Source organism: Mirounga angustirostris, unplaced genomic scaffold, assembly GCF_029215605.1.
Source record: "Mirounga angustirostris isolate CCGP_5_RB_7025 unplaced genomic scaffold, mMirAng1.0.hap1 SCAF_8, whole genome shotgun sequence".
Taxonomy (NCBI): Eukaryota; Metazoa; Chordata; class Mammalia; order Carnivora; family Phocidae; genus Mirounga; species Mirounga angustirostris.
The window spans coordinates 124,933,025-124,947,504 of NW_026991716.1; the positions used below are offsets into that span (position 1 = coordinate 124,933,025).

Genomic DNA, 14,480 nt, shown 5'->3' on the forward strand with positions numbered 1-14,480 from the left:
CACATCTGATCTTAAATGTTTTCTTTTTATTTCTGAGTGTCTGTTTTATACGTGGAGTGCTTGCATGCACTGTGGAGTTTTAACGCTTGGATCATTAATTTTGCACTTAGTTCTTTTTTTCCGTAGGAAAGTTCTTGGCACACTCTAGGATTGAGCCCAGCCTGCCAAAGCTACCTTACATTTATAGTTAAACAAAACAGAAAACCTCAACGTGCTGCTCATGGGCTCCTGCCCTTCCTTAGCCTTTGGATGCCAAGCACTTATCTTCATTCAACTTCCAGTATGTAAAGAAAAAGAAAGAAGTGAAGTAATTTCACTATGTGCATAAATCAATTATTTATCAGTCGTTAAAGATGTGCTCAGTGGCTTTCACAGTGAATACCCCATGGTTCGTTACAAGTACAAATATAAGCAAGACTGTATTGAGTCATTAAAGAATAATGGACTTTTTCTTACAAAAACTACAATTGCCAGAGGAAAAAGGCATAAAACCATGTCATTTGAAAAACTTAGAAGCTTTTCCAAAACAATTGCAGTCATTGCTTCCCTCCTGGTGATAGAAACAGTGTGGTGGGAAGAGTATGGAGAAAGAAGAATGTAGCTTCTCCTGGCTGGAAGCTCCCCCGCCCTCCCCGCCCCCCCCCCCCCCCGCCGTCTCTCCTACACCCCAACTGTAGTAGTAAGGATTGTAACACAGGACGCACTTTGACCTCTCGCTTTAATATGTTGTTAAGCACCTAAATTCCTGAGAATAGGGATGGTTCCCACTTGCTCACCATTTAAAAGGGGCAGAGGAGGGAGAGAATATCTTTTTTATGGCAGCTGGGAACAGCAGGTGACAAACTTTATGACCATAAAGAGGTCTGTTAGCTTGGTTTGTATAGATTTGTCTGTTTCTTTCTAAAAAGGTATAGGGTGTATGTTGCATGAATAATTCATTACTTAGACCCCCTGAGAGGCAGTAATTGTGCGCAGTAGCTGGACTTTTGTATCGTAATTGCTGCTATTAGTCTAAAAGCCTAGGTCAGATACCAGAGGTTAGTAACCTGCCTCAGTCTTTTGGCCATTTTATTGGCAAAGTTACAAGTTCTGGTCATATTAGTTTATTTCCTCTTTTAACTCCCAAATCTTACTGCCTGCCTATTTCTTATTTTAGTAGTTGAGTTGACAGTAAAAGAAGTCTGCTGGCTTATTCCTATCAAAGGCTTGATTTGGGGTTGTTTTTGTTTTGATACAAAGGCAAACTCAAAGAAACAGTCTTGCTGCCACTCACAATCCGAAGTTCTCCGTGTGTGTTTACTTTTGTGTTAGACACCTTTATAAAAATCTATGTGAGAGTTAATCTCTTTGCCATATTTCATGTGTAGAAAGTTGTCATACATGAATATGTTTTTCTCCAAGTCAAGTATTTAAAAAAAATCCTTTATGTATTTTCACAAAAGCTGTCTCATATAGCTTTTGCTACATTGATTCATTGCCAGGAAAACTGGTGTTACGGAAACGTACCACTACCTCGCACCTCTCAAATACAACTGCCTACCTTCCCCCAACTCTGAAAGCAATAATGCCATTTTGAGGGAAGGACCAAGGCCTACTGCTGTAATGCAAAAGCCACATGATGCCTTCAGAAGCTGAATAACAGTCTTTCCATAGATCTTTTACTCTCAATTCCCTAGACCTGTCTTTTCCTCAGTATTAGTGATCTGCTTCTTGAGAAAATATTGACCTTAGTGATTTAACACTTCTCATGTCTGTGGTTGAAATTCTGCAGTCTGAGGTTTAGGTTATCATAGCCAAAAGGTAATTTTGCTGTGCTCCTGAAGCCATTTCAGGCTTTAAGAACACGAGGGTCCACAGTTGGAATGTGGTGGGTCTTCCAGTGATGATTAATCTGAAAAATGGTAGACTGCTCAGTAATTGAAATATCCAAATGACTGCAGATCTTCACCATAACTTCAAGACAGCCTTTTATTTGTGAGAGCAATTGAAAGGGGGTATTATGGTAGACACTTTTGAATTTTAGAGAAACCCAGTGGTCTTGTGATTTATATTGAGTATCCGTTCATACATGAATGTTTGGCACATGATTGCAATCTGTAATTTGGTTATCGAGTCTCAAAATGGGTGATGCCAGGATTGGTTTTCCAGCAAAGGCAGGAAGGACAAATTACACTTGGTACTCATTCCTAATCTCTTAGAACCGGAAAAGACAATGCTGAGCATCCCTGGGAATCCAGAAGGCAGGAGGCGTTCTCTACTGTTCCCTCAAGGTGACATCTCAGCAGGGATCAGGAAATCCCAGCTGACAGAAACCATGGGGACCCCAGAGTGGTCCTAAAGAGGAGGTTGAGACTGGAACTTCTTACCAAGGGAGGATGACCTTGTGGCAAGATATGCCTGCCAGCAAGCAGGCACTTTTCATCTAGCCCAGTGAGGAGGGGGGAGACGCTGACCATGTGCGCAGCGTGATTACTCAGGCCAGACTCACAGTTGACTTGGCACAGAAAGTTGGTCCACCAGATCACCTCTCTGAAATCCTGCCTATGAATTGGTTTTAGTGCCCCACTGATTTTAGTCAATTAATTTTCTCCTTGAAAGTACTTCACAAAGGAATTATCTGATGGCTTCAGTGCCCAATTCTACTGTTATACTTGAGCCATTTGCATTATGTACTGTCTATTCTACTTACTTAGTAGTCACAGAAGATAGAGTAATGGACAGTTGTAGCTCAGTGACATTTTGAGTAACTGTTGTCTTTTATTAATTTATGCGCTTCTACTGCCAGGTGATTAATGATGATGATAATTTTCTAACAGGGTGTGTGTGTGCGCACATGCAGATGTCTTTGAGTATTTACTACTGTCTTGGTGAATCCTTTGGGGAAGATGACTTCCCATAGTGACAAAGAGAAGGCACTCAATGATAAATTTCCTTTATAGCATTTTACCCCCTTTAGGATGAGTACTTTTAAAAATTATAATTTGAAGCTGTATTTTACTGCTAAATTTGCAATGTTTAATTTTAAAACAAATGTGTACATTAAGACACAGTAAACTTCCAATTTCAAGGTCTATTCATTTGTTCAACAGTTAGCAAATATTTATGAAGTGCATAATATGTATGTACCAGGCACTGGGCTGAGTGCAGGGTTGGAGTGGGGGGATAGGGTAGACATTCCCTCATTGAGCTTGTGGCCTAATGGGAGGATACAGACCTTAAACAGGGAAAATGTTTTACTACAAGTGTGTGATTCAGCAAATGTAGAGGGAACTACGAGAGTAACAGGTAGCCCTAATCTAATCCAGGTGCAGAGAAGTCTTTCCTGCAGAAATGACATTTAAACTGGGACTTAAAAGATGGGTTTGAGGTTAATGTAGGGGAATATGGATGGGGGGAGGAAATTGAGAGCTTGCTGGGTGATAGGACAGATCAGGAGGTGAGGAGTTGGGTGCTCCAGGATTATAGTTTTAAACACTTAACATGCCGTATTTTTCGGTTTTTAAACCTGTTCAGTTTTGATTATACTATCTGATTTGGAGTGTTAAGGTGGAGCAGTAATTTGGCCACATGAAACATTTAATAACTGCCCCTAAAGAGCTTATGTTCATGTCGATCAAACCTGCGCACTCCAGGAGGGAGGCCACTGTATTTCAATTCAAGGATCTTAATATGTTTCAGTAACAACTGGTATAGAATCAAGAACTTGGAACATTTTTTGGTTATGAAAGATATTTTGATTAAAAGCAGTGTTTGCTCTGTTGGAATTTAAACTGTATTTTCCTTATTGATTCTTTATCATTGCAAGTTGGCTTGTTCAAATTATCTTGGAAGGGCAGTTAATTGTGAGCTTGTTCCACCTAGTAATTTAACTTTTTTCTACTCTGTTGTCTAACATATTTATAATCATAGATAATGGGAAAAGAACATTACTGGCATTGATTTCTTACTTTATAAATGCTGCTATAGACCAGGTAATACTACTTTGTATTGTCTGTTAAATGTGATTCCATAATTATTAATAGAGGGATTAAAATCTGTGAGATTAGTTGTTGAGTGAAAATGTAGTTTATAAATATTAATTGAATAATGTATTGAAAATAATAAGTTAATCGTAATAATTAGTTGAATAATTAATTACAATTACTCACTATCCCCAAAGCTTCACAAAAGCTTCAAAGCATATTTACATATCATATGATGACCTTTGATGATGTTATTTGGTTGTATTATTTTTAGGTAATATCTGACTTCTTAAAAAAAAGTTATGATTCCTCACTTTCAAAACACAAATCTCTCTGGCAACAGTCCCACTGAGCTCCTGTTAATCAATCCTGAACTGTCTCTGAATTCCAGTCTTGTTTTTGAAAGGAACCGTGGATTTCTTTTCCCCTAATGGTTAACTTTGTTGATTTAGCCCGAGCCTTGGGATATGGTAGGGAAGTCGTTGCTGACCTCACTTCTTCACCTTCAGGAAAGGGGTTAGGACTCTTTCAGAGAAAACATTGCTGTGGCCATGTAAGGTTAGGTAAATATGCCATGCAAAAATAAACCAAAATTATGTCAACAAAGTCCGAAGAGGATGAATCTATTCTAGCACCAATTCAGTTGTTGAAGAATTTCTAGGGGTACTATATTCTTAATCTCTGTTTCCTAGCAGAGGGTTCAAGCAGTTCTATTTATCATAATCCAAAGAAACATTTTTGCTCACATAGTTATAGTCACTACTTGATCATAGAACATTATAAAGAAGTAAAATATATGTGACATACATTGTAAAGTGTTGACATATACTATCTCTATGGGTTAGAAAATTAGAGAAATGTCCAGTTAAGGGCAAAATTGGTATGAAAATATCAGTTATTAAACAAGCAAGTAAATAAATATTTTCCTTTATTTGTGAGGTTAATTTTGACCTGGGTAGTAGATGTTGTGCACAAGTGAATCTCTGTGAGCTTCATAGCCATCTTTGTGAGCTTCATAGCCATCTTCTGGAAGGCTGCGCTGACAGTGTATGTCTTATGCTTTTGGTGTTTTCCTCTATCATCTTCCTGTCCTAACCCCTGGCTTCTCCTAACCTTCTACATTCTGCTTATATTGTTAGAAGGTATGTTTCAACTGAATCCTTAGATATCCTTTTGTCTATTTTTAAATGTTAGTTCAGCTGCTTGAATACTTTGCTTTGGCCTCTCTGTGCACATGACCGGCTCATGTTAAATGCTTGGGAGAGCATTGCTTTGTGCTTCTGCATGGATTACATTCCCATAACTAATTATCAGTAACTATTTTGTGCTGCTTAATGTTCAGAATGGCTTGCAGGTGACAGAGGTAAGCATTAATAGGGCAAGTCCCTCAGCTATGTGGTGAGAGTAAACCCTCTTTCATGGAATTTCAATTTGTTTTAGCATTTGATGCTACATCAGGGCCATGATCTAACAGCCTCCTGTGCTGGCATCTTGATTTTAAAACCAGTGCATCATTGTACAATCATCTGTGAAGGAACATAATTCATTAACTGCATGTAATTCTAAATTTCCAGTGAAAGATTAGGCAGGGCTTTGCAGTGCAAGCATCTAAATAATTTTAGGTTCCCATCTTAAATTTTTTAAATGAAGAGATTAAGCAAAATGATTACTACACTCCCTTCCAATTGTGTAATTGTTTGATTTTCCTTGGTATTATAGTGGCTAATATGCCGATCAAAATGAACCAGATACTTTCATTCATGCATTTATACATTGTCTACCTATCTCTATTTTATGCTAGGCTCATTCTGTGTAGCAGAGACCGTGAAGAATACAGAAGAAATATTAAGATGATTTTTCTGACTTTAGGAGCTTTTAATATATTTGGCCAAGTAAATATGCTACCAAGTGTTACATAAAATAATGTATGCTGATTTCTTTGATCACTTTCTGGTTGTTGATTTTTTTCCTAATTTTTGTGGAGGCTCATGTGTGGAAGGGTTTTTCACATACCAAAATTTGCATTCCAGTATGAATATATGATGATTGGTAGTCCTCTTAACCAAGACTTGATAGAAATACCTGCAATCATTGACTGGCCAGTGATGGAGCTCTGTTCTATTCCATTTGTCTTTGTGGCTGGGTTGGAAAAGGCCTCACTTGATTGGATATCAGGAGCCAAATTTGCTTTATGTTCTTGGTATACAGATTTCCTGATGTTGTAGAATACTTTTGTGAAACCTGAAATAAAAACTATTTGTGGATGTTAGTACACTTCTATCATCCTACTTCTCTTGACTATGAAACGAAGCAAATATGTCAGGCTACTTCAGGAAGTAGTGTTTGAAGTTTCCTTGTGATTTTGGGTGTGGTTCATTGATAATAATGTTTAGGAACCTATTCAGGAAATTTGAGTACAGATTCATGTTGGCAATGGAGAGCAAAGAGATGCCTTGCTCAATGTGCTGTTGAGCTGCTGCTTTTTTTTTTTTGAAGATTTTATTTATTTATTCACTTATTTATTTTTTTATTATGTTCAGTTAGGCAACATATAGTACATCATTAGTTTTTTTTTTTTTAAAGATTTTATTTATTTGAGAGAGAGAGTGAGAGAGAGAAAGAGCACAAGAGGGGGGAGCGGGAGAGGGAGAAGCAGACTCCCCGCCGAGCAGGGAGCCCGATGCAGGACTCGATCCCGGGACTCCAGGATCATGACCTGAGCCGAAGGCAGTCGCTTAACCAACTGAGCCACCCAGGCGCCCACATCATTAGTTTTTGATGTAGTGTTCAATGATTCATTAGTTGCATATAACATGCAGTGCTCATCACATCATGTGCCCTCCTTAATACCCATCACCCAGTTACCCCATCCCCCCATCCTCCTCCCTTCTGCAACCCTCAGTTTGTTTCCTGGGGTCCCGAGTCTCTCATGGTTTGTGTCCCTCTCTGATTTCTTCCCATTCAGTTTTCCCTCCCTTCCCCTGTGGTCCTCCACACTATTCCTTATGTTCCATATATGAATGAAATCATATGATAATTGTCTTTCTCTGATTGACTTATTTCACTTAGCATAATCCCCTCCAGTTCCATCCATGTAGATGCACATGGTAGGTATTCGTCCTTCCTGATGGCTGAGTAATATTCTATTGTATATATGAACCACATCTTCTTTATCCATTCGTCTGTTGAAAGACATCTTGGCTCCTTCCACAATTTGCTATTGTGGACATTGCTGCTATGAACATTGGGATGCACGTGCCCTTTCTTTTCACTACATCTGTATCTTTGGATTAAATAACCTAGTAGTACAATTGCTGGGTCGTAGGGTAGTTCTATTTTTAACGTCTTGCGGAAACTCCATATTGTTTTCCAGAGTGGCTGTACCAGCTTGCACTTATTTATTTGAGAGCGTGCACATGCAAGAGAAAGAGAGAAAGAGAGAGTGCATGAATGGGGGGCGGGGCAGAGGGAGAGGGAGAAGCAGATTCCCCACTGAGCAAGGAGCCAGATGCAGGGCTCGATCCCAGGACCCTGGGATCATGACCTGAGCCGAAGGCAGATGCTTAACCAACTGAGCCACCCAGGCACCCCTGTTGAGCTTCTTGAGAAAGATGGCTATCATGCATATGTATAGCATGAGCTTAAAACTATTGATCTTTAAATCTATCTCTTTAGATGTCTTGAAATGCATTTCAGGACACAAAAATACAACAGTTACATCCTAAAGAATAAGGACTAGGTTCAGGAGATGACACCAAAGGACCTTTCAACAGAACTTACCTTACCTTTTTCATTTTCACCAAGAATTTCTATTTAAAGCATCCCAAACTGAAATTATATTGAGATTGCCATTTTATGCACATAATGTTGTCCAGAGTGAGCACCTTGAATCAGGACCTGGCTCTGTCCCTTGCTCCCCTGTTGGTATCTGCTCTGCAGTCTGTGGAATCAAGGGGCTAGTGAAATGCACAAGAGTCAACAAACGCAGAGTTTTGTTTGGTGGTGAACACCAGTTCTGGGTGTACCTAGATCACACTTTGCAGGTGGACCTGATTTGGCTTTGTCATTAGGGTCAGATACTAATAGGCTTGCAGATTTGGAGCATAAATTTTGCAGAAGCTGTCCATCAAACTCTGTTCATCTTACCCCTCCTCAGATCTGACCCTATTCGTGTCATGTTAGACATCACAAATCCTCTCAGAAATTAGAATACAGCATTTCTGCCCTTTAACCTCATGGAAGTGACATCTTCCTACCATACGTATTGTATAGTGAGGTGCAAAAGGCCTTTCTTTCCATGTGTCCTTCTGGTTAGTCTAGGCCAGTAGATACAGGAAGAACAATCTTTTAGATCCCAGCCTGTAAGCATTGGTTCTTGATGGACTGCTAATCAGGAATGATTTCTAAATTAATGAAAGCATTCCGAGTATTTAAAAAATTTCTATTTACTTTTTCATCGTGCTCATTTGGAATTGGAAAACTTAAGACGAGTGAGGCTTATAAAGGAAAACTGAAGATGAGAAAGGTAATACAATTATGGCATCTAAGAGTTTATTCTCCTTTTACTAATTTAGATTCATTATCTGAAATAATTTTTTAATTTCTGTCATAATTTGGTATCATTTAAGGCGAATTTAACTATTTTGCTTAAAAAAACCCTCCTCTGTGGACTATAAAAAAATAAAGTCCTATATAGCGACCCCAAGGTAGTCTTGACACTAACACCTAACATTTGCATTGTCTCTGCTCTTTTCTCTTTAGGATATCCAGGCAGAAATTGATGCACATAATGACATATTTAAAAGCATTGATGGAAACAGGCAGAAGATGGTAAAAGCTTTGGGAAATTCTGAAGAGGCTACTATGCTTCAGCATCGCCTGGATGATATGAACCAAAGATGGAATGACTTAAAAGCCAAATCTGCCAGCATCAGGTCAGAATAGTCAATATCAAAATAAAAAGGATGGGGGAGGGAGATTTTTATTGTTTTTGCGTATCAGAAACAGAATGGGTAGCCTTACCATCATGCTACTTTCTCAGAAGTAGTTTAAGGTTTAAATGCAGGGGCGCCTGGCTGGCTCAGTCGATAGAACATGCAGCTCTTGATCTCGGGGTTGTGAGTTTGAGCCCCACATTGGGTGTACAGATTACTTAAAAATAAAATCTTAAGAAAAAGTTTTAAATGCAAAAACTTTTTTTTTTTTAAGTTACAGTTTTAGCTCCATTTTTATGAAGGGCCTGCTGCCAACTCTTCTTGACTATTCCCAAATTTGCACTTCATATTTTAAATCTAATACTAAGAACAGTAATGTTACCAATACCTGCTAATTATTGAGTGTTTTCTTTGACCAAGTACTATGTTAACCTCTTTACAAACATTACTTAGCATTCAAAATATCCCTGTAGGTGAATAGTAACCTCCTTCCTTACATGAGGAAACAGAGGCTTAATGAAAATAAGGAACTTGCCAAGTTTTTCAGCTAACAAGTGCCAAGTCAGGATTTGAACCTAGATCTTTCTGACTCTTGGCAGTGAATGTTTTGCTTCATCATGCTATTTGTACGTCCAATTGGAAAATGTATTTATAGAAATTAAATATTGCTCTTGGACACTGAAATGGGAAACTGATGATTAATGTCTGCTTTTGGAGAGAGTAAAATTAAATCAGGATGAATTTGAGGACCAGAATGCTGACTAGGAAAGGACCCTGAAAAACTATTGAGGGTGACAATTATTAATGCTATTGGGAGTCTAGAATTACATTTAATAGATGGTGAACAGTACCCAACTGGATATGAGTTTACAGGAAACTGACTGAGAATGTGCTACTGAGCAAAGATCCAAAAGAGGAATGTTGGTAGAAAGACCTAGATATTGGGGTGCCTGGGTGGCTCAGTCTGTTGAGCGTCCAGCTCTTGCTTTCAGCTCAGGTCATGATCTCAGGGTTGTGACATTGAGCCCCACATTGGGCTCCATGCTCAGCTCAGAGTCTGCTTGTCCCTCTCCCTCCTCCTGCTTGCGCTCTCTCTCTCTCAAATAATTAAATAAAATCTTAAAAAAAAAAAAAAGAAGAAAGACCTAGATCTTGCATCTGGGTCAGTATCTTTTAAGATTCAGAAACTGTATGAGGTATTGAAAAGTGTACAACCTTAAACAAAATGATCTTAAGTTTGATATTTTGATTTTGCTGTTTACTTACTGATCTTAGACAAGACAGTCTCTCTGAGCTTTATTTTTCTCACTCACACAATCAAAATATAAATATTTAATCCACATGATTGCTGGGAAGATTGAATGGGATAATCTGGTAGTTCCTTAACCTATGTAAAGGCTATCTAATGTAGCATCTAGTTTATTTTTTTCTTATGTAAAGGGGCTCAGTGGATCTGCTTCATCTGGCTTCTGGATTTCATGGAACCAGTTCCTAGAGAGTAGAAATCTGTAGGGATTATTTGTTGTGAATAAACTTTTAAGAAAATTTTCCTTTCTAAAGAGATGTCCTCAAAGGTTTTTATTCTTCTGGGTCTCATAGAGGGAGATTTATACTTCTTTTTGCCCCTAAGGAAGGTGGTAATTGAGCATGACCATGGCAGCCTCTGAGTAAAGATCCTCTTGGAGATCATGACAGCATCAGCCAACTACCTTTTTCGATAAGAGAGGACAATTTGGGGGGCACCTGGGTGGCTCAGTCGTTAAGTGTCTGCCTTCAGCTCAGGTCACGATCCCAGGGTCCTGAGATCGAGCCCCGCATTGGGCTCCCTGTTCGGTGGGAAGCCTGATTCTCCCTTTCCCACTCCTCCTGCTTGTGTTCCTGCTCTCGCTATCTCTCCGTCAAATAAATAAACAAAATCTTTAAAAAAAAAAAAAAAGAGAGAGAGAGAGGGCAATTTGGGACTATTGTATAGTGAGAGAATATACTTATGCTTACTTAAGATTGAAATTTCAACTGGCCATATCCCATTGGGTTACAACTTTCTGTTCCCCATAAATAAAAATAAATAAAATGATTTAAAATGTTAATTTGGTGAAAAACATTCACTGAGGTTCTAGCAAAGCTAACATCTAGTCTAACAAATGAAAAGCCATAGTGCTGGTCCTGGTGAAGATAGGGCACGTGGTGCTGGCATTTGGAGAGTTTGGAGGATAAGCTCTTCAGGAAGGAAAGTTTATTGAAGGCTCACGTCATAAAGAGAATGTTCCAAATGGAAAGCTACAGACAGAAAAATCTTTGGCCTTCCACAGATGCTATTCCTAAGCCTACCAAGTCACATTTTTTTCTAACCTGAAAAGAGAGAGCTCATAAAGTACTGTTGCAATATTATCTAATAAATAAATTAATGTTATTTTTAGAAGATGGGAGAGTAAACTTTTGCTAGTGGATTTCTGCGTCAAGATAGATCATACATTCCAGTAAAGTGTGTTATTTTTATTTTTTAAATTAAAAAAAATTTTAATTTAAATTCTAGTTAGTTGACATGCAGTTCAATATTGGTTCAGGAGTAGAGTTCAGTGGTTCATTATTTACATATAACACCCAGTGCTCATCATCACAAGTGCCCTCCTTAATACCCATCACCCATCTAGTCCATCCCCCACCTCCCTCCTTCCATCAACCCCCAGTTTGTTCTCTATAGTTAAGAGTCTCTCATGATTTGTTTCCCTCTCTCTCTCTCTTCCCCCCCCACTGAATGTTCATTTAGTAAAGTGTGTTATTAATGTGATAATGAATTAAAAGAATATTTAGCCTCATTATCCACCTCTGGAGATTCAGGCATTTATTCAAGCAGTTAATAAGAACAAACTTCTGTGTTTAAGGCATTGCAAATAATAAACGAGATATGGTTCCTGTCCTAGCAGGCTCACAGGTCTATCCAGGTTAAGGTGGGTTCAATGAAGGCAGTGCTTACTTTCTCTTCAGATGATCATCAAAGGCTTCATAAGAGAGGCAGTTACTAAGCTGAGCCTCAAAGGGTATATAGTTATTCTCCAGATGGATTGTGTCAGCCCTGGAGAAGGACATGTTGGCAGGGGGCTTGATATAACACTGTTTTCATGGAACCGTGAAGAAGTTCATTCAGTCTGGCTGAATTGGTGTGGAGGCGAAAAGATTGTGGCTGGAAAAAAAGGTAGAGAGTTGAGGCACATTCGTGGAACAGCTGTGTGCACCGTGCTCACTCCGCTGTCATAGAATTTGAATTCTATTCGAATAGAATTTTCTATTCTATTCGAATAGAATTTTAGGTGACATAATTAGATGTGAGCTTTGGGAAGATCCCTCCCACGTGCCCGTGGAAGATGCTTTATTAGATAGTACAGTTCTGAAGACAGGGAGAGCTGCTAACAGACCTCTTCAGTATCCGGAAAAGGGAAGAGACACTGAATTGGTACTTGGTTCATGTTGTTGAGGTACTATTGAGATTCCCAGAAACAAACTGCCAGTAGCCATCGGATGGACATCTCTTCAAAGGAGAGCTGTCGGCCAAATAAAGAAATGGCAAGATGGGGAGTAAGTACCCAGATAGAGGTGGCAGGCAAGGCATCGTGAGTAGGCAAGAGGGTGAAAAATTAGAAGAGGACACAGCAAAGAATCCCAGGAAGCCCTAATATATAGGGAATAGGTGAAGGAAAGGAAAGCCAGCAAAGGCACCTGAGAAGTGGGTGGCCCTGAGGAGAGGAGACCCTGCAGTGCTGTCAGGAGCGGAGGGAGGAGGGGTTTTGAAGGGGGGCGTGGCTAGGGTGCGGGCCACTGAGGGAGTGGAGTAAGATCGGGGCTGCAGAGGCCAGGCGCAGTGGAAAGGGCTTTGGTGACTCTTCGCTGGGACAATGTTTTGTTTGAGGTGAAAATCTGATCTCCGAGGACCAAAGAGTCCGAATGGGAAGTGGGGAAGTAGAAACAGAACTAGTCTATACAGTCTCATTTTCTCAAGTAATTCTGCTATGAAGGGAAGGGGCGAGAGAGAACACATTGCTGTAACTATGCTATTACACATAACAGCATTATAAACGTGCAGGAACTGGAGACCGAGATCTCTGCCCATACTGACTTGCCTGCTTTCATGTAGATCAACATGCGTCACTGAAGAAGTACATGACATAGTCTTCATTTTTTACTTCAAAAAATGGGCAAAACAAATCCCATTCACATTCATTATTACTTGGGTATTTATAGAAGATGTATATTTCTTTATACAAATACATATAAGTTTGAAACTATATGTGGCGATAGGTGTTCACTAGACATCTTGTGGTAATCATTTGGTAATACATACCTATATCGAATCCATGTGCTGTATATATACCTGAAGGTAATAGAATGTTAGGTGCTAATTATATCTTAATTAAAAGAAAGATAAAACAGTTTCTTTTTTTTTTTTTTTAAGATTTTTTATTTATTTGCGAGAGAGACAATGAGAGACAGAGAGCATGAGAGGGGGGAGGGTCAGAGGGAGAAGCAGACTCCCTGCTGAGCAGGGAGCCCGATGCGGGACTCGATCCTGGGACTCCAGGATCATGACCTGAGCTGAAGGCAGTCGCTTAACCAACTGAGCCACCCAGGCGCCCCTTAAAAAAGATAAAACAGTTTATTATACTCAGTAATAGGCCCTCGTATAGGAAGCATCCCTCAAAGAGCAGTGGTACAGGATAGTGTTTCGTAGTGCTGAACGTGTGGAGCTAAACCACCTCAGTTCTAACACTGGCTTTGACACTTCACTGCTGTGTCACTCTGGGCAGGTGACTTAGCCAGTATGTGTCTCCTCATATGTCAAGTAGAGATAATAAGAGTACGTTCCTTATAGGGTCGTCCTGAATATTTCATTTAATTAGCCTGTGTAAAGTGCCTAAAACGGTGGCACACAGTAAGCACTCACTAATTGTTAACTATTATTATTTTTTTTTCATGGATTACCATTCTGTTTGGCGCTAATTAGTTCAAAAGACATAGAAATTCTCCCTACCTCATTTTTTGTCTTTGTCGTTAATGTTGGGAATTTCGGAGAAGGTCCCCAACAAATGGTGTCCATCTGTCCTGGCTGGCTTCTGAGCAAATATGAAATAAAAGTATGTCCAAGAGAGAACAACAGCGTCGTGTTAATTACTGACAGAGGCCAGGTTAGAGGAAGTGGCTTAGAGTGAGGGCCCAATGGGCCCTGTTAACTGAACCCCAGAAGGAGGCAGTGTTACCAGCAGTCACCAGAGAAGGTGGCCGCCCAGGTGAGAAGCCCTACGTGGAAGAGTGGGGAGGAACTCAGTCTCTGCAGGCCTCTTTCAAGAGGCAAGGCTGGGCTGAGCGAAGCATCCACTTAGTCCCCAAATTGACGAGTCAGGTTCTTCACTCCACCTCTTCAGGCACTGAGAGAGGGGAGGGTCGGAGAGGAGGTCCGGAGTGTGCTCAGTGAGACAGGGTTGGGCGGGGAAGTGTTCTCATTAACAAATATGGACTCCCAGCCACCCGCCTCCCTTAGTCCTTGCTGAAAACGATACCTGGTGAGCACACTGTCACTTTCTGTCCCTTTATT

The 14,480-nt window shown here is 39.8% G+C and overlaps 1 protein-coding gene across 12 annotated transcripts in view; it reads left to right on the forward strand.

The window, feature by feature from the left end:
• UTRN (utrophin) overlaps positions 1-14,480 on the forward strand; it is a 496,097-nt gene that overhangs the window by 337,607 nt on the left and 144,010 nt on the right. For all 12 annotated transcript variants that reach the window (XM_054505586.2, XM_054505588.2, XM_054505587.2 and 9 more), the window contains one exon: positions 8,724-8,896. In XM_054505586.2, the coding sequence (XP_054361561.2) occupies positions 8,724-8,896 (173 nt within the window). The remainder of the gene's footprint in view (positions 1-8,723; positions 8,897-14,480) is intronic.